Source organism: Sminthopsis crassicaudata, chromosome 2 (assembly GCF_048593235.1).
Source record: "Sminthopsis crassicaudata isolate SCR6 chromosome 2, ASM4859323v1, whole genome shotgun sequence".
In the NCBI taxonomy this organism is placed as follows: domain Eukaryota; kingdom Metazoa; phylum Chordata; class Mammalia; order Dasyuromorphia; family Dasyuridae; genus Sminthopsis; species Sminthopsis crassicaudata.
Genome location: NC_133618.1, coordinates 605,894,731 through 605,912,956, shown reverse-complemented (window position 1 = coordinate 605,912,956; position 18,226 = coordinate 605,894,731). Strand labels below are relative to the sequence as shown.

At 37.1% G+C, this 18,226-nt stretch overlaps 2 protein-coding genes across 3 annotated transcripts in view; one reads left to right on the top strand and one right to left on the bottom strand.

Moving 5' to 3' along the window:
• The window catches only part of MARCHF5 (membrane associated ring-CH-type finger 5), a 58,707-nt gene extending 50,012 nt beyond the window's left edge, over positions 1 to 8,695 (bottom strand). Inside the window, exon 1 of one of the 2 annotated variants that reach the window (XM_074295866.1) lies at positions 8,298 to 8,695. In XM_074295866.1, the coding sequence (XP_074151967.1) occupies positions 8,298 to 8,332 (35 nt within the window). In that variant the 5' untranslated portion in view covers positions 8,333 to 8,695. The remainder of the gene's footprint in view (positions 1 to 8,297) is intronic. The other variant, XM_074295865.1, reaches the window with a different exon arrangement.
• A 202-nt stretch (positions 8,696 to 8,897) lies between these two features.
• Positions 8,898 to 18,226, top strand: part of CPEB3 (cytoplasmic polyadenylation element binding protein 3) — a 218,799-nt gene continuing 209,470 nt past the window's right edge. Inside the window, 1 exon segment of the mRNA XM_074295863.1 lies at positions 8,898 to 9,013. The gene's annotated coding sequence lies outside the window, so the exon portion shown is untranslated.

Genomic DNA, 18,226 nt, shown 5'->3' with positions numbered 1-18,226 from the left:
AGAGATATCAAAAAGTTGGGTGCAGGTCTAAGACCTCTTGAGATAAGGTAAAAAATTCATCTATCAGAGCTTAGGAAGCCAAGGTAGAGTTCAAGAGTCTCAAAAGAGGGAGATCTGAATGAGGAGAAAGTTCTGAAGGTGATGAATTCACAACAGATTTGCTAAATACCAATATGACTACACATATACAAGACCAGAATATAAAATGCCCTCCCTCTCTAAATATTTTCTCTTAATGTTTCCTCTCATTTCAAAATGCTCACTGCAAAATTTTTTTGTGTGTAGTCTAAACAGTTTTATTTTGTTTCTTTAAACTTTGTTTAGATCATCATAGCCATGGGGCTTCTAGGCCCTCTATTCTTTTAAATATAAGGAGAGTACTAATCATTATTTTCTTTGCATTATTTAGTAGGGCTAGTCTTTTTCATACTTCTAGCACTTTTTTTTTTTTTGGGGGGGGGCAAGTTTAGGTTTCACTCTCTAGGCAGTAACAATATCAATATGTAAAGGATTAAGATTTTAAAAAAAGGAATAGACTTACTAAATTGTTTAATATTCATTTTCTGTTAATAGTTCTTAATTGCACTAGAGACACAAATGCACTGCTACAGGATGAAAAAAAAAAAGGCTAATTTAAAACTATAAGAGAAAAGAACTGTATCTAGAATAATGTCCTGACATTTTAAAAACATGTCTAGGATATCAAAAGTAAATAAAGCTCAAGATGATTCTCAGGTTCCAACAGGGAAGGAGGAAGAATCAGTCTTATGGAAATTCGTTTTTATTTATCTGAGGTGATAGAAAATTTACATGATGGATAACTTCTGTGTCTTATTTTGACCGTTTGAGTTTTAAGTTTCATGAAGGCAAGGGACTTTGTTTTAACTAACTTTTATATTTTCTCTAGTGTCTTATATCGAATCCTACATGGCATAGGCACTTAATATTTCTTCATTAAATGAACAAATGTCAAAAAAGGATGGAAGTAATAATTGTGAGAGAGAGAGAGAGAGAGAGAAAGAGAGAGAGAGGATAAACCCTCTGAGATGGAGAATGTAGAGGGAAAAGAACAAGACAACTGAACTGTAAGGGAGACCCATACTCAAGAGAAAGAAAGAGAAGCCAGACATGATCATGAAGATAAGTGGAGTCATAGAATACAGTAGTATCACAGAAAGCATTGACAGAATGAAGATGAGAAATGGCTATTTATTTATGAGAAAAGGCACTTAATTTCAGTATTTAAGAACCCAGACATATTACATGTTTGAAAAGACATAAAGTTTAGTTTTGAATGGTCACTACACTTGAGTTTACACAGTTGGAGTGAAGGGAGAATAAGAAAAGTACCATTACTGTAATACAAATTAAATCTTGATTGATATCTATAGAAGAGATATGAAAATTAAAAAGCTGACAAATCATCCTTCAAGATTTGAGAATATCATCTTACTACAACCTTAAAACAATTCTGTGACATCCATGCTATTTATAGACATGTTCATGGCATGTTCATGCCATTTTACAGATGAGGAAAGTACATAACTGACTTGCCTGTAGTCATACAGTTACTATTGGACATAACTGTCAGAAGCCGTATTCAAACTCAGTTTTTCCTAAGTCCAGTGTTTCATGCAGTCACTGTGTCATATTGGCACTAGCAAAGTGCTATGAGAAATTCAGAGGAAGAAATCATTATAGGCTTTGGATACCAAGGAAGGATTTATGCAAAAGGTTATTTTTGCTTTTTACTATTTGGGTGGTTTTTCAGTGAGTCACTTTATTTCCTTAGGCTTCAGATTCCTTATCTGTAAAACCAGTGGTTTAAACTTTGTGAAAACAGATGGTAAGAAAGAAGAAACAGAAACTGCAGGATACTTGTTTGAGAAGTCTAGAAGCAAAAGTAGAAAAGAACAAGTCCAATTACCCTGGTAAATAAGAGTTAGGGATATCCAACACAATTGGAATCTAAGGACAGAAGTATTTTCTGTACAGAAAGTACCCCCACCCCCAAGTTATTCTCAAAACTAAAAAAAAAACGATGCTTGAGTTTTTGAAAAACAATTGAGTGATGTAACATGTTTAAAATTATATAATCAATGTCTCCTAGGATTGTGCTTTATTCAATTCAAAAGGCTTAAAATAATAAACTTAAAAACAATTCCAAAGAATTTGCTTACAAAATATGTTTGAAAATATACTTACTGGAGTTATAGCCAAGATGGATGTATAAAGGTGGGGACTTGCCTGAGATCTTTCAAATTAACACCTGAAAACAAATTCTGAGGCAGCAGAACCAAAAAAAGGATGGGGTGAAAGAAGGTTTGTCTTACTGGCATGGGAGTGAAGTCCAGGAGGCCTTCAGGGGTGACTGAATTGGAGGCAGCTGGAGCTGTTGGCTCAGGGAGGGTAAGAAGATTGCACAACTATCCATAAAAAGATTACTACAGACCCTTTGCTGGCATTGGGAACAGGACTGCCATATTGCCCATATGTGGTTCTAGGTTACAGTTCCAGGAGGAAAGAGGAATACCAGCAGGAGAGGGGATGCTAAACATAGTTCCATCACAGAAAAAAGTGCTTAGAGTTATTCACAGATCAGAGTGCAAGCCACATCTCTCCTTAGACTTCACACCTTGCAAGAACCGAAAACTTCCAGACCACTCAGAACTAGTTTTGAAAACATCAATTCAAAAAAACCTAAAGCTTGGGACAGTACCCCCAGGAGTAGAACTCAATTTTAACATAAAGTTAAAGGTTAAGAAACAGGCTGGAAAAATGAACAAACAACAAAAAAAGAACCTGAAAGTTAATACGGTAATAGGGATGAAGAAAACAAAGCAGAAAATACTGAAGAAAGTAACATCTCAAAAATCAGAAACAAGAGAAATGATAAAAGAGACATAAAAATCCAATTAAGAGAAGAATGCTTTAAAAAGCAGAATTGGTCAAATGGGAAAAGATATTTTAAAAACTGATTGGGGAAAAAAAAAAAAAAAGGTAGAATCCGCCAAATAGAAAAAAGAGGTACAAAAGCTCACTGAAAAAGATAATTCCTTAAAAATGAGAAATGGAAAAGCAGAAGCTAATGAGTATGAGGAATTGAGAAACAAAGTCAAAAGAATGAAAAAATAGAAAATGTGGAATTTCTAATTGGAAAAAACAACTGACCTGGAAAATAGATCCAGAAGTGGTAATTTAAGAATTACTGGACTACCTGAAAGCCATGATTCAAAAAAAGAGGTCAAATACTTTCTTTCAAAAATTATCAAGGAAAAGAAATCTTGATATCTTAGAATCAGAAGGTAAAATAGAAATTGAAAGAATCCAATGATCACTCCCTGAAAAACATTTGAAAAATGAAAACTCCCATTAATATAGCCAAATTCCAGATCTCTCAGATAAAGGAGAAAATATTGCAAGCAGCCAGAAAGAAATGATTCAAATATTGTGGAGCTGAAATTGTGATAATGCAAGATTTAGCAGCTTCTACATTAACGGATCAGAGCTCTTAGAATATGATATTCTGGAGGGCAAAGATGTTACGATTACAATCAAGAATCACAACCAATAAAACTGAATATAATCCTTCAGGGGGAAAAAGGATATGCAATGAAATAGAGAACATTCAAGCATTCCTGATGAAAAGAACAGAGCTAATAGAAAATCGGACTTTCATACCCAAGACTCAAAAGAAGCACAAAAAAGGTAAACAGGAAAAATTATAAGGGATTCAATGAGATTAAATTTTACATTTTTAGATGGAAAGATGATACTTGCAACATTTAAGACTAGGGAGAATAACAGGATTGAAGCATAACCTCATCAAAATTGGCTCAAAAAGGGAATACCATACACACTTGGGTATAGAAATCTATTTTACGTTTCAGGGAAGAAGGAGGGGGAGAAGATAAGGGAAAGGGGAGGGTGGATTGGGGGAGGAGGTATTCAGAAACAAAACACTTTTGAGGAGGATCAGAATGAAAGGAGAGAAAGAAAAAGATAAACAAGTTTTGGGGGTGAAATAGGTTGAAGGGAATTACACAGTAATCATAACTATGAATTTGAATGGGATGAACTCACTCATAAAACAGAAGCAGAGAGAAGAGTAGATTATAAGAGTCACAAAATACAAATTAGGGGAGTATGGATTAGTTTGTCAGATCTATGAAGGAAGAAATTTATGATCAAATAAGACATAGAGAGCATTACAGGATGTAAAATGGATAATTTTGATTACAGCAAATGAAAAAGTTTTAATACAAATATAACCAATTCAGCCAAGATTTAAAAGGAAAGCAGAAAACTGGGAAAAAATATTTTTATCATCTAGTTTATCTGACAAAGGCCCCAGTTCTCAATATATAGAGAACTGAGTCAAATTTATAAGAATACAAGTCATTCCCCAAAATGATAAATGGTCAAAGGATATGAACAAGAAGTTTTCAGAAGAAAAAAAAAATTAAAGCTATTTATTGACAGTCATGTGAAAAAACACTCTAAGTCACTACTGACTTTTTTTTTGTGGTAACAAAGAATTGGAAATTGAAGGGATGCCCATTAATTGAGAATGACTTAATAGGTTGTAATTTTTTTAGAATATTGTTATAAAAAAATGACAAGGCATCTGCCTTCGAAAAAACCTGGATAGACTTATGAATTGATGAAAATTGAAGTGAGCAGAACTGAAAGATTGTATACAACAATGACCAACTATGGTTAACTTAATTTTCAGCAATACAATTATCTAAATCAATTCCAAAAAACTTAACGATGAAAAATATTATCCACCTCCACAGAAAGAACTGATCGTTTAAATGAAGATCAAGGCATACCTTAAAAAATTCTTTTTCTTTATTTTTCTTAACTTTTTTTTGGGTCTGTTTTATTTCCCAACATGACTGAAATGGAAATATATTTTGCATGAGAGCCCAAACATAATCTATATCAAATTGTTTTCCTTTTCAATCAAGAAGGAGGGGAGGAAAGAGGGAAATAATTTATTAAAAAAAATGTGGGAAAAATATAGAAAGGAGAAAAATAAAGAAAATAAACTTGCTTTTTGCCTTTAATTACTATACTAAGAAAATACAAAATTCTTCACTGTACTAATGTTAGTTAAATAAAAATATAATTAATTTCTCTTTCAGGCTTGTGACATTAAGCGATGCCAGCTGAAGACATTACTTATGTATAAAATAGGACCTTTGTTTTCCTTGACAGTTTATAAAATATATTAGAAGTATATAGGTGTATATGTCTGTGTATATATGTGTTTAACCACACAGAGATATAAACTATCAGGTTGTTGTTCCAATAGCTCTTTCTTAAGATCAAATAACTATTAGATGCATAGTATGAGCTAGACATTGGAAGTACAAAGATTAAAAAAAAAAAAAGAAAGAAAGAAATACTCAAGAAGATTATATTCTATCCAGGAAAACAATATGCCCATAAGTATATACAAAATAGATACAAGCTAAAATTTTTGGAAGGGTGGGAAATCAGGAAAGAGATTTTGTAGGACATGGTCTTCGAATTGAGTTTTTTGGGGAAAAAATAGGGAATTCAAAAGTATTCTAATTAACTTGCCCAAATTCACATGGCTAGTAAGTAGCAGCTTAGGAACAAGAATTCAGATCCACGGATTCCAGAATTTTCTACACAATGTTTCTAAAATAAATGTTATCCATCAAGCACAAGTAAAAGGCCTTTAGGTCACATGTGAGTTGAAAGGTAGCTAGAATATTATGATCTCACTTGACAGGGATGGGGTAGTAGTGGTCCCTCTGAGAAAACATTACTGACAGACCAATATGTAATCTATTCTGTTCCCAGTAACAATGAGAGGAAAATGAGGTGACCTGCTAAGATTCTAAACAATTAGGATAACTGGGGAACTAGGTTCTTTTGTAATGGAGGCTGGAACAGCATCAAATTTTTGTAAGCCACAGGTCACTCCCCCAGAGAATCAAGTACATGGCTTTCATTTAGAAGCTTAGTTTCAGTTTATGAATATTCAAATCTATCCTTTTCATCTTGGGTGACTCTCATCCATGCCCTTCCATAAATCCTCTAGAAGTGTCAAATGTGAGGATCTGGGGGCTGAATCAGATTAAAATATAATTGGGAATTATTTAACAAAATAAATAAAAATATACTAGAACACAGATGTTAACATGTGTTTTTCCTGTCAATATGCATCTGCTGCAGGGATCCTAATATATGGTTTAGCGGCCTCCATTTCCAGCAGTTGGACACCACTGCTCCAAAGGATGTATCCAATAACTGCTGGATGAGCCTTTATTTTAGATTGTGATTAAAGATTAGCTATAAACAGCTGAATGTCACCTCAAAAGCAGAAAATAAATTTAATATCTTATTGTACATATGCACTGTTCATAAAAGGTGGTAACTATCTGCTGACTCAGGACAGAACTGAACTACAGAGATCTAAGTCTTCTTATTCGTCTAGACAATTTCTTGGAGCAGGAGATAAAAAACTGTTGGGCAGAACTTTAGGAAGTTTGAGTTTCTAGTTCCAGCTTCCTCACTGGTCAAGTAGATTAAGTCTTACCAGTTAATGTTAAAAAATCTGCTCCCTGAACTGCTAAATTCATGACCTTTTTATCTTGGCCCATTTGACTGTGGCAGTTTCTGAAACTTTGGCATTCTCGTTCTGGATTCTTTGAATTTCCGGATTCTTTGAATTTCCTGGGTTTTGATAATACCCTCCTTTCCAGGTTTCCTACTTAGGTGGCTGTATGTCTCTTCTGCTCCATCCCAACTTCCTTAGCATAAGTGTACTGTATTCTAGTGCCACAACTTACAGTAGTTATCCCTTCTCAATTGCCGGAGCCCTTTCCCTAGAAAGTACTTTTGTATTTATTTTTCTATGTACAAATTGTCTCTACCTCCTTAAAACCATCGGTAATTTCTTGAGGACAAGTATTATAAGGTGTTTTTCAATGGAATTATGTTGAGGCCAAGGACCTTGTAAAGGGTGATGCTTCATGCAGGAAGCTACCAATCCACAAGCCCTATGGCAAGAAATGTTCTAGTCCCTAAGAATACTGAGGCCCAGAACGAAACACTCCTCCCTCTCAGGGTGTGGGGTTTCAAACGGGGGAGACATATAAGTACATAGAGATTAAATATCCACAAGGAAAAATAGACTTCACTATAATTTATATCTCAAAGAATCCCAATAGTGAGTGGTCACTTACGGCAGTTTTCATAACTACATATGAACAAGACATACCTCCTTTCTTGCTAAGAACCAAGGAAAATGGAACCAGGTTTTCCTTTAGTGATTATCCCAGGCTGCTAGGACTAGGAGGCTTAAACAAATGGGAGACTCACTCCCTGGAGCTCAGCATAGGCTCAGGTGCCTCTAGGAAGTCCCTTCCCCCAGCAGTTACTCCCTCCTCAAATTACTTCCTATTTACTTGTGGATGTACAAGTTGTTTTGCCCAAGTGGAATGTAAGCTCCTAAAGAGCAAGATTCTCAATCTATCTCTTTTCTTCCAAATGTGTGTGTGTCTATCTATATGTATATGTAAATACATAAAGATTTTCCTTCATGTGTGTACAAATATATATACACACATACAGTCTATCAAATCCTATGCTATTTGCTACCACATAGGAAATACCTGTAAACGACTGCTAATATAGGAAATATCCTAATCGTTTGCTAAACTGAATTCAAAGGTAACCTCGCTCTTCTTTCCACAGGAGACAAAACAGGCTCCCAGACCTCATGGGAATTTCTAGTTTTCTGGGTGATAGTCTGAGTTTGGGGTTTCCGCTGCCCTCCTGTAACTACTTTGCGTTTCCCAGATTCTGTACTCAGAGGAACCTGGTTGAGGGCAGGGGCTGTTTCGGTTTTCTTTTGGGCTGCTCTTTTTTTTTTTTTTTTTTTTTTTTTAATTTAATTCCCAGTGCAAAAGAACAGGAGCTTAGCAGATGTTTCCTGAATCGAATCAGGAGTCAAATCTTTGGCCCAACTCCATCGGAGCGTCCCCCTTCCTAAACGCTTCCGTTTCCCCTTCAGCCCACCCACTTTAGGCCATTTGGATTAAGGGTCTCCTCTGAGGTACCGTCCTTCCCGACCCTGGGGAGCGAGAGACAGTGGGGACCAAAGAAGCCCGTGGCCACACGCTCGAGTGGATGGAGGGAACTGACAACTTTTTTGGGTTCCTTTGACCCCCTTCCTCGCACCCCTTCCCCAAGCCAGCCGATCCGCTGGAACCGAAAGCTCCGGCTGCCCCGGCCGAGTTCGGCGCTCCCCGTACCTGTCCAGCATCTGCTGCAGGGCTTGATCGGGCATCTTCTCGAGGCCCTCCCCGCCGGGCCGAGGCGGCGGCGGCGTAGGCGAGCTCCGGGCCCTAGGAAGGGACAATAGTGGCGAGACTCTGGGCGGGCGAGCTAGGCCTCAGCCGGACTCCGCCGGCGGCTCGCTCTCCTCACCGCCTCCCCGGACGGCTCGGCGGCGGCGGCTCGGAGCGACCTCTGGGCTCCGGGAGGACGCGGGGGAGGGAGGAGGAAGAGGACTAGCAGGCGGAGGGTGAGGAGGCGGTGGCGGGAGGAGGGGCCTAGGGCTGGGAGGCGGCGATCGCGGCGCGGGTTCCGGTCCATGGACCGCGGCCGAGGAGCTGAGACTGGCGGCGGGGCTACCTCTGTGAGGTAAGAGTCGCCGCCTCCGTGCGCACCGGGGTCACGACGCAGGGGCAGCCCAGAGCAGCCTGGGAGATGTAGTCCCAGGACCGACTCCTGGCGAAGGGACCGACAAAGCCTACTTTTGAACATCTCCGCCGTCCTCCTCTCCGGCCTGCTGCCCGGCACACACTCACACACGCACACACGCACAGTCATACACGCACATTCACACACGCGCGCGCGCACACGGGAGTCTCCTTTTTTTTTTCCTGCCCGAGGGGAGAAATGTCCTTCGTGCGGCTCTCTAAGAAACAGCAAGATGTACCGGTCCAGCGCTGTCAATAGGAAAAAGGTCAGGCCCTCCCCCGTGCCCCCCCTGGAGGTGGTCTTCCCTTCTCCCCGGACCCTCCAGCCCGTGGCTCCTCCTCTCGGGGTGGGCCGCACGTAAGGTGCAGGAGCTCGGCTTTGGCCAGGTGCCGAGGCTGCCCCCGCTCAGCCCTCCCGGCGGGGGCTGTCACCAGAGTGGGGCGGGCCAACTCCGAGGGACGCCTAGGGATGCGGCGGCCTACGTTTACTTCGCGGCTCCAGCCTCCGAGCACCTGGGAGGTGGGCGGTGCTTCTCTCTGGCCGTGGCCGAGTCTAAGAGGCGCTGGTAGTTAGAGCCCTTTATCCGAGAAAACGGTTCGGCGTAACCTTCCACTGAAGGCTGTTGACATAAGGGGAAGAAATTTCCCCTCCCTTCGGGAACCTTCTAAACTGTGTCTACTGCTCACGCTTACTACTCCCACCGACTGACAGAACTGAGCTTGTGTGTAAGCAAACAGCCTGGCATTTTCGCTCGCAGGCTTTGGTCCCGAGGCGTCAGCCGCCTCCTACCTCGACCTTTAAATCTTTACACTAGCTAGATTCTTAACTTCTCCAACCGAGGGCGGGGGCGGCGAAAGTAGGAAAAGAAAACAAAAACAAACCAAAACACCTAAACCAGTTGGTCTGGTTCCTTCTGAGAACCCTTTAACTGGGTGACGAAGGGGATCGTGGGTTCCTTGGGCTGGAATAGTCCCCTTCCTCAGCCGAGCCGGCCATGCACCAGGGAGGCGGATGTTTGAATAATCCTTAGATTCTGTTGTGAGTCGTGGAGTTCCCGGGGGGAGGTCAAGAAAATTTTCATCAGATTTTGTCATCAAATCTTAATTCATCGGTGTAGTTTACAAAAGTCACGACTACTTTGCCCATGAGAATACCTGACCATATTCACCCAGAGTCAGGTTACCGTAATACGAGTCTCTGAAAAGCTTTAGCTGGGACTGCGAGAGCCCTCGCTCCCTTTAAGAAATGAACAACGCCCATCCGAGGACGGAAAGTGGAAGTTCTATTTAATTAGCGTGTTTTATCTTTTCGGTTACTAGCCGTAGTGACTATACTCCCCCCCACACTGTTTGGAAGTCGTAGCTTTATGAGCAGTGTGGAAGATTTATAAATGCGGTCCGGAAACACATTGATCCTAGTATGTTGAGTAAGTGGTCCAGTACACACGCCATGTAGACCAAAGAGAGTTTTCTATTTGTCTGATTTTTAAAATAATGAGGGATTCTGTTGATAGCTCAGCTGAGGGAAAATTCCTGTTTTTGCCCAACAGTTTAGGCCATGCTTTATTTTTAGGAAAAACTTTTAAAATTAAATGCTTCACTTTTTAAAAAAATTCATTCTAAGGGCTTCTAAACTACCTTCAAAAGTCATGAGAATCTTTATCTTTTGAAAAATGAAAAGTTTTTTTATTATCAAACTTAACTCTTTTCAGTATGAAAGAAAAAATAAAAAAAAAAACACTGTTTACAACTCACAAAAGAAATGAGATTATTCCATATCAGAATTTGGAACAGGTGTGGTGCAGAAATTAGCCTGGATTTAAAAATTTGCTGTCAATTTAGGTGTTTCTGTGGTTGCCTCAGAATGAAAAAAAAAAAAAAAAAAAAAGGGATTTTCTGATTAAATTTATATGCAAGTAAAGCCACTTTGGGGGATCTAATATGGGCTTGTAGATTATTTAACGTGATGTGAGCACCTGATAACCGTAGATGTGAAAAAATTGTTGAAAATTTATTCTTCATTTTAAGTTGCTTAATTAAAAATGTTAACTATTCTTAGTCTCAGAACTAGACTGATACACATTTGGAATATAAGTTAAAATACCCTAAAGAACCTAGGCCTGCTATAATGGGCTCAGGAATACTTGGGTATGAATCACTTCTAAGTTTTAGGAAACACTGATTTGCACATTATTTGAAACCGTTTCCAGAGAACATATTTAAAAATGTCTAAAGAAACTATTGTACATAGACCTAATGACGTCAGTATGTTCCCAAGTCAGTTAAGATGTGCTGGTATGCTTACCATATTCCAAACTTGGTAGTAAACGTTCAACAAAATCAGCATTGGAAGAACATGGCATACTGAATGTGGAGCTGAGGAAAAGGAAAAACTCAAAGGTGATACTGGGGTTCTGAGCGTTATAATGGAGACCATGATATTGTTATTGGCACAACCAGGAGGGGAAATTTGAGTATCTGAGTAGGATATTGAATGGATACCTAACTTGGAATAAGGAGAAATCTGCTTTTTAATCTCCCACTCCTCACCTAGGATTTATAGTATCTGGGTTAGGCACTCAATTTCTCTGAGGCACAGTTTGTTCATTTGTAAAATGGAGATAATAGCTGGTATTCATTCTTCTCAATGTTATTTTGAGGGATAACCTTAAAAAATGAAATAAATGTCAACTTTTTATTGTTATGAGGGCCTTAGACATTCATGCTTTTAACCAGCTTTTACTGAGCACCTGCCAGGAGCTGTAAGGAATGCAAAGTTTAAAAATAATTCCTGTCCTATCAATGAGTTTGCATTCTAGTTAGGAAGAAAGGACAGGCACATGAGATGTACAATAATAGAACAAGACTATTGATGATTCAACGCCAAATGATTAGTATAAACAAGTGCTGAGATCAGAAGAAAGGAAGACTATTGGAGGTCAAATTGATGTTAAATGGAAGGCTCCATGGAGCAGATGGGACTTGAACTGGACCAAGACGAAGAGGAGAAAGAAGACATGTCTGTGGTGGGACCTGGAGGCACCTTGATTTGGCATAAATCAATTAATTGATAATGAAGGATTTGCATTGTGTAATAGTGAATGATTTGGATAGAAAAGTAGGTTGGTATTAGGTTGTTGAGAGTGTTAAATGCAAAGCTAAAAATTGTAACTTTATATATTATAGAGGATCTTGAAATTTTTTGAATAGAGGAATAGTTTGATTAAAAAAACTGATTCAGAAAGATTCATCTGACAGCCGAGTAGGATTGCAGAGTAGGGAGAAAGGAGAGACTAGTTAGTTAGAAAGTTGTTAGAATTGTCTAAGTAGAAAATGATAAGAGACTTGAATGAATTAGGGTAATGATAGTGGAACTGGAAGGAAAAAGTAATGGACAGCGGTTTGAGAATAAAGATGATTAAGTCTGTTTTAGATATGTTATGTGTCAGACAATGATAGGTCATCCAAAGAGAAGTATTTCCAGGAGGTAGTTAAATACAAAGGCACAGAAACTAATAATAACTTCTTCAAGGTCACAAAGTGTGAGGTAGGTAGTACAAGTGATGGTAGTGAACCTGAGACTGTCCAAACTCTCCTTAGAAAGAAGCTTCATCCTTCAGGGCAGTTAAATGGTCTCATTTAGTTGGAAATTAGTCTGGGACCATTCCCAGTGGCTCAACTTCTAAGAAAATAGATCTCTTTTCTATTAGAGATCTAAGCCCCAGGCATTGACAACATTGAAGGAATCTCATCCAATTGTGAATGAGAACTCAGGCCTCAGATGGCTAATAAAAGACAATTCTGAATCCCAAATCTTTGTAGAAGTCTGAAACAGGATTTTGCTTGCCAAGGAAGCTCCCTTCTTGGCAAATCTGCTTGACAGGACTCTTGCCCACCGTGAAGATATTCTGTTCTTAGTGTTAACCCTTGTTATTTCCCCGACAGGACCTTACCCACTAAGAAGTCTGTTTTCCTAGCAAAACTGGCTTCTCAGTGCCAATAAAAATCCCTTTTGCCATACAGATTTTTTGGGTTTGCGAATTCTTTCACATTGGACCTGCGCCAACCAAAGGGGATTCCCCACCCCAATTCTCACATCTCTTCATTACCACTAGTCTCATCACAAGCATTTGATTTATTAAAAAATGAGGTTTAGTTAACTGTCGTAATTAGAGATCTATAATAAATAGGATTCAAATCCAGTCAAGCACTTTGTCCATAGATTTCTTTATTGCATCCTAGGCAAGAAGCCAGGAAGTTATTAATCAATGTCTCCTGACTATGAGTCACCCTTGGAACTTGAAGTCAGTTTGAGATTCCAGGGGATAGGTCAGGATTGGGATAGGCCTTGGTTGTCAAAGTTTGGACAGTGTGTATCTTCAATGTTCTATTGAACTGAGGGATAGAGGTCCTAAAAATTCATGAACAGGCTGGTTCCTGGCCTTCTGAAAGGTTTCTATTCTATTTGGGATATTTATTCCCTCTGTCTTCAGCAAACTCTACAGATTCCTGTGATGACCTTATTCTCCTAGGGCTGATGATAACCCATCTAGGAAGCTTCCAGTACTATTTTCTGAGCTCTATCATTTTTATAGTCTCCAGAAGATTCTTATCCCTAAAGCCACATAAAGAAAATTTCCTAAGACTGGTTTGCATAGTTTGCAAGAGAAGGAGCATTATAGGACAGTCAATGTCAAATTTGTTCAAAGAACATTATATAGAAGATATAAATTTACTCAACCTCCATGAGGTGAAAACCCAAAACGAGTGCAGTTCTATTCATAAATGTGCTGGAGAGTTGATTTCAGAATATAAATTTAGATCTCTACTGAATTCATAAATCCCTTACAGAGTTATAGGCATACAGAGTCTATATGTAAAAATATGCAGCCCACTGCAATTTTTTAAATGCAAAAGGAATTATGGACATAAAGTCCATATGAATAATAGTTTTAAAAATCATTTAATTTTGTACCAAGTAAAGGACCAGAGATAAAAACTGCTGTTAAGCCTCCCTCCTTCCCTCCCTCCCTCCTCCTCTCTCTCCCTCCTCTCTCTCTCTCTCATATCTGTTGTTTTTATATCCCCTTTAGATCCTTAGATAGCCTTTGACCTCCCACTTTGAGAACCATCATAACAAAGAATAAAGCAGAGGAGAGAAAAAGCTAGAGGAAGAAAAACCAACCAGTTTCTATCATGTTTATATCATGTCTGATATATGTTCCATAAAGACATAGAACATTACATCTGCCAAGAAGGGAGGAGAGAAAGTGCTTTCTTATCACTCACTGTAGTTACACAGCAAAAAATGACTACGTGGTCATTTTATGTTGTTTTCTTAATTCTGCATACTTTGCATCATAAAATCTTTCCATGCTTCCATGTGTTTTTCTTGTTAATAATTTCTTATACTGCAATAATATTTTGTCAGGAACATGTATAGCAAGGCAGTTAGATGGCACAGTGGATAGAGTGCTAGACCTGAAGTTAGGAAAACTTATGTTCCCGAGTTCAAATCTGGCTAAAGACCCTGAGCAAGTCGCTTAACTCCATTTGCCTCAATTTCCTTCCTGTAAAATGTGTGGGAGAAGGAAATGGCAAACCACTATAAATTCTTGTCAAGAAAACTCCAGATGGGGTCACAAAGACTCCACTAGGACTGAAAATGATTGAACAACAACAACAAATGTGTAGCAATTTATTTAATTGTTCAACAGTTGATGGGCTTCAACTTTGTTTCTAAAGTATTTGGTATTACAAAGAATGTAACTACAAAAGTATATGTGGAACTTTTTTTTCTTTGATCTCTTTGGAGTATATGCCTAGGCATGAGATCTCTAGGTCAAAGGAGATGGACATTTATGTCACTTAGCATAATTTCACATTGCTTTCTAGATTAATCCGACCATTTCACAGCTTCAACAATAGTGCATTAATTAGTGTGTTTATCTTTTTAAAAAATTAAATTTATAAATTTTTTGCTTCTTTATTGTGAACTTAATCATTAACTAAAATGAACATTTCAAGACAAAGAACAGGAAAGATGATTATATAAGAAATTTTGACTACTGTTAAAATTTGCTTTTTTTCTAAATAAATGATATATATCACACATTATACTCACACACACACATCTCTATATCTGTATAGGTTAATGAATTAGCAACAAAATTGTGTATTCCCTTCTGCATTTTTTCTTCAGAATGTTTAAAAATGTTTTATTGAAGCTTTTCTTCTCCTATTATAACTCATTTTCTCTTCTCCCTGAAGTAGTAGAGGTCTTCTCTTGTAACATTATATACATATATGCATACATATATGTATATGAGCATAAATATAAATATATTTATATTCATGCAAAATGAATAAACTGACTATATCTGAGCAAGCTCTTATTCTTTACTTCTAGTTCATTCCTACTCTGCCATGAATTTATGAGGTATATTGAATTATTAGTCCTTTAAAAAACAGGATTAGTTACTGTTCTGTTGCTGAGATCTTTTGAAGTTACTTCCCCTCACATTAATATTGTTGCCATTGTGCAAATAGTTTCCCTAGCTCTGTAAATTTTACTGTGCATCAGTTCATCAGTCTTTTTTATCTTTTTTCTGAATCCGTCATTTTCATTCATCAGGTACAATTTATTCAGCCATTTTCTAGTTGATAGTAACTTAAATTGCTTTTAGGTAATTGCCTCAACAAAAAGTGCTGCTGTAACTATTTTTATGTATTTGTACATTTTATGGCTTTTTTATATGATTGTTGAAAATTTATACTTGTTTATGCATTTAGATGCTTTTCCTCTATCTTGACCTTTTTGTGATATGTCTGATAATAATATTGCTATGTCAAAGACTAGGTACATTTTTAATAATGAAATAATCAGATTGATTCTCTATTGTCTTTAATTGATCCTATTTACAATTAATTAATTTTATCCTATAAATGCCCAAATCATGGTTCTTTATCTCTGAACTTAGTTCATAACTCATCTTTCCTGTAATAAGTCAAGATTAAAAATACAGTTTTCTTGTTAATCATTTCTCTTTTCTTGTCAAGGATATACATTACCCTTGAAGAATATAAATGAACACTAGGCAGTTTGGTGTCATCATACCACCAAGCTATTCTTCAAGGATGTCTGATTTGTTGTCCAAAGTAGTCTGGTCCAATATTTCTATTGCAAATGGAACAAAATGATAACATTTTTTTTAGTTCTCTTAGGAGGGAGTTGTAAGCCACTTGTTCCCAGTTTCTAACCAATTCTATTGTCTCCATGCCACAGCTCTATAGCCAATCATATTGATTTTATCCGTTATGATGTAGAACTTTTAATAATCATAACTCATTCCCCAACTAAGAAGTCTTGTTCTTTATTCTATACTATCCTCAAAATTATAAAAAGGGGGTCTTTGTTAAGCTAGTTATGGATAAATTAAATTTTTATAAAAAATATAATATAATAAATAAATATAAAATAAATAAATTGATCATGCTCAGAACTTTGTGCTTCAGTCTACCTTAATTTTAACTATTATTTTGACTTTTTGAATGTCATTCCAAGGTGTTTTCCAGAATGGTTGAACCAATTTACAATTATTCGAGCCATAATAGCGTTTGTATCTTCCTACAATTCCAATTATTGCTATTTTCTTGTTTTATCTTCTTTACCAACACGTTAAGTGTGAGGTAGAACCTTAGAGTTATATTTTGCATTTCTCTTATTATTCATGATTTAGAGAATTATTTTCCCCACGTAGCTTTTGAAAACTTTTATTTGTTTATATGAGAACTGTCTATATGTCCTGGAGAGACTGGCTCTTGTTATTGTATACTTGACTTATACAAGAAAATATATATTTTTAAAATTTGTGTATATATTTGTGATATAAGTTTTTTTATTTATATCTTGAATAGTAGTAATATTAATTGAATCTGTGAGATTATTTATTTATATGTAAGATAATTATATACATAATTTATATATGCTCAGATAAAAAAATTCCTCCTACCATTGTAGGTTAGTATCGTTAGTCTATTTTGTTGTTAGTTTTTGGACTAGGTCTTTTACTCAATCAAGTTGGAAATGCAGAGGCCAATCTTTAGCCTGCAAGAAAGCTTTGACTTGCTCACTTTCTGACTTGGGCTGATTAGCACTTTCCTTTGGTAATTGGGTGGTCCCTAATACTTGAGGACCTGTTACAGTATTAATTCCTTACTTGGTACTTATATCCAGTTGACTTTAGCCCTATTGAAACTCAAAATCCTGAATTCAAGTGCTCTATCAACTTCAATCTTTTCTCTGTCAGGAACTACAGGCTTGGGTCACCGCCCAGTTTTTGTAATTTAGTTTTAGACCATTGCCTAGAGCATTGAGAGATTAAATATCTTGTCCAAGGTCATGGAGGCAGTGTTTGTTAGAAATAGAAGGTGAATCCAGATTTTCATGGTTCTAAGACTGACTTTATATCCCTGAAACAGTTTATTTAAAACAAACAAACAAACAAACAAACAAAAAAAAAAACTTTGATGTGATTTAAAAACTTTTATTGATATCTTTTGTCTTTTACATCAAAAGGATCTCTTCTATCATCTTTCATTCTGCCCCATCTAGAACTGCTATATAATAAATAATACTTTATTAAAGAAAGAAAAAGCAGAAGAGGACCCCCCCAAAAAATCTGAACCAAATAATGCATCAAAACAGTCTAAAAATATATCCAATGTACTATAACCTGGACCTTCCATTTCTGCAAAAGATGGACTTGGGGAATGGAATGAAGGGAGGGAGGGGGTTATAATTCTTTCTGTTCTTTGGAGCCATGCATGTTTTGAGTTGGATTTTTTTTTTTTTTACATTTTGGCAACATTCACCGTTTATAATTTTGTAGTTAATCTTTCTACATAAATATCTATGTGCATTGATATTGTGATCTATACATATAGACACACAAACACACACACACACACACACACACACACACACACACACACACACATACACATATACATGGGTGGGGTTTTTTTGCCTCTGCTTACTTTCCTCATTTAAATGCTTCCTTGTCTATATCATATTCATAATTTATTTTTTAAAAGTTATACAATCATGTTAAACATTTTTCCACATTAGTCATGTTGTGAAAGAAGAATCCGAACAAAAGGAAAAGATCAGGAGAAAGAAAAACAAAAAACAAAAAAAATGATCTACCTTCAGATGCCATAGTTCTTTTTCTGGAGGAGAATAACATTTTCCATCATGAGTCTTTTGGAATTGTCTTGGATTATTATATTGCTGGTTTGAATCATTGTTTTGCTGAGAAGAGCTAAGTCCATCATAGTTGATCATTGCACAATGTTGTTGTTACTATATACAATGTATTCTGATTCTGTTAACTTCATTCAGTATCAGTTCATATCTTTCCAGGTCCTCCTGAAATCATCTTGCTGATTGTTTTTTTTTTTTATAGAGCAATAATATT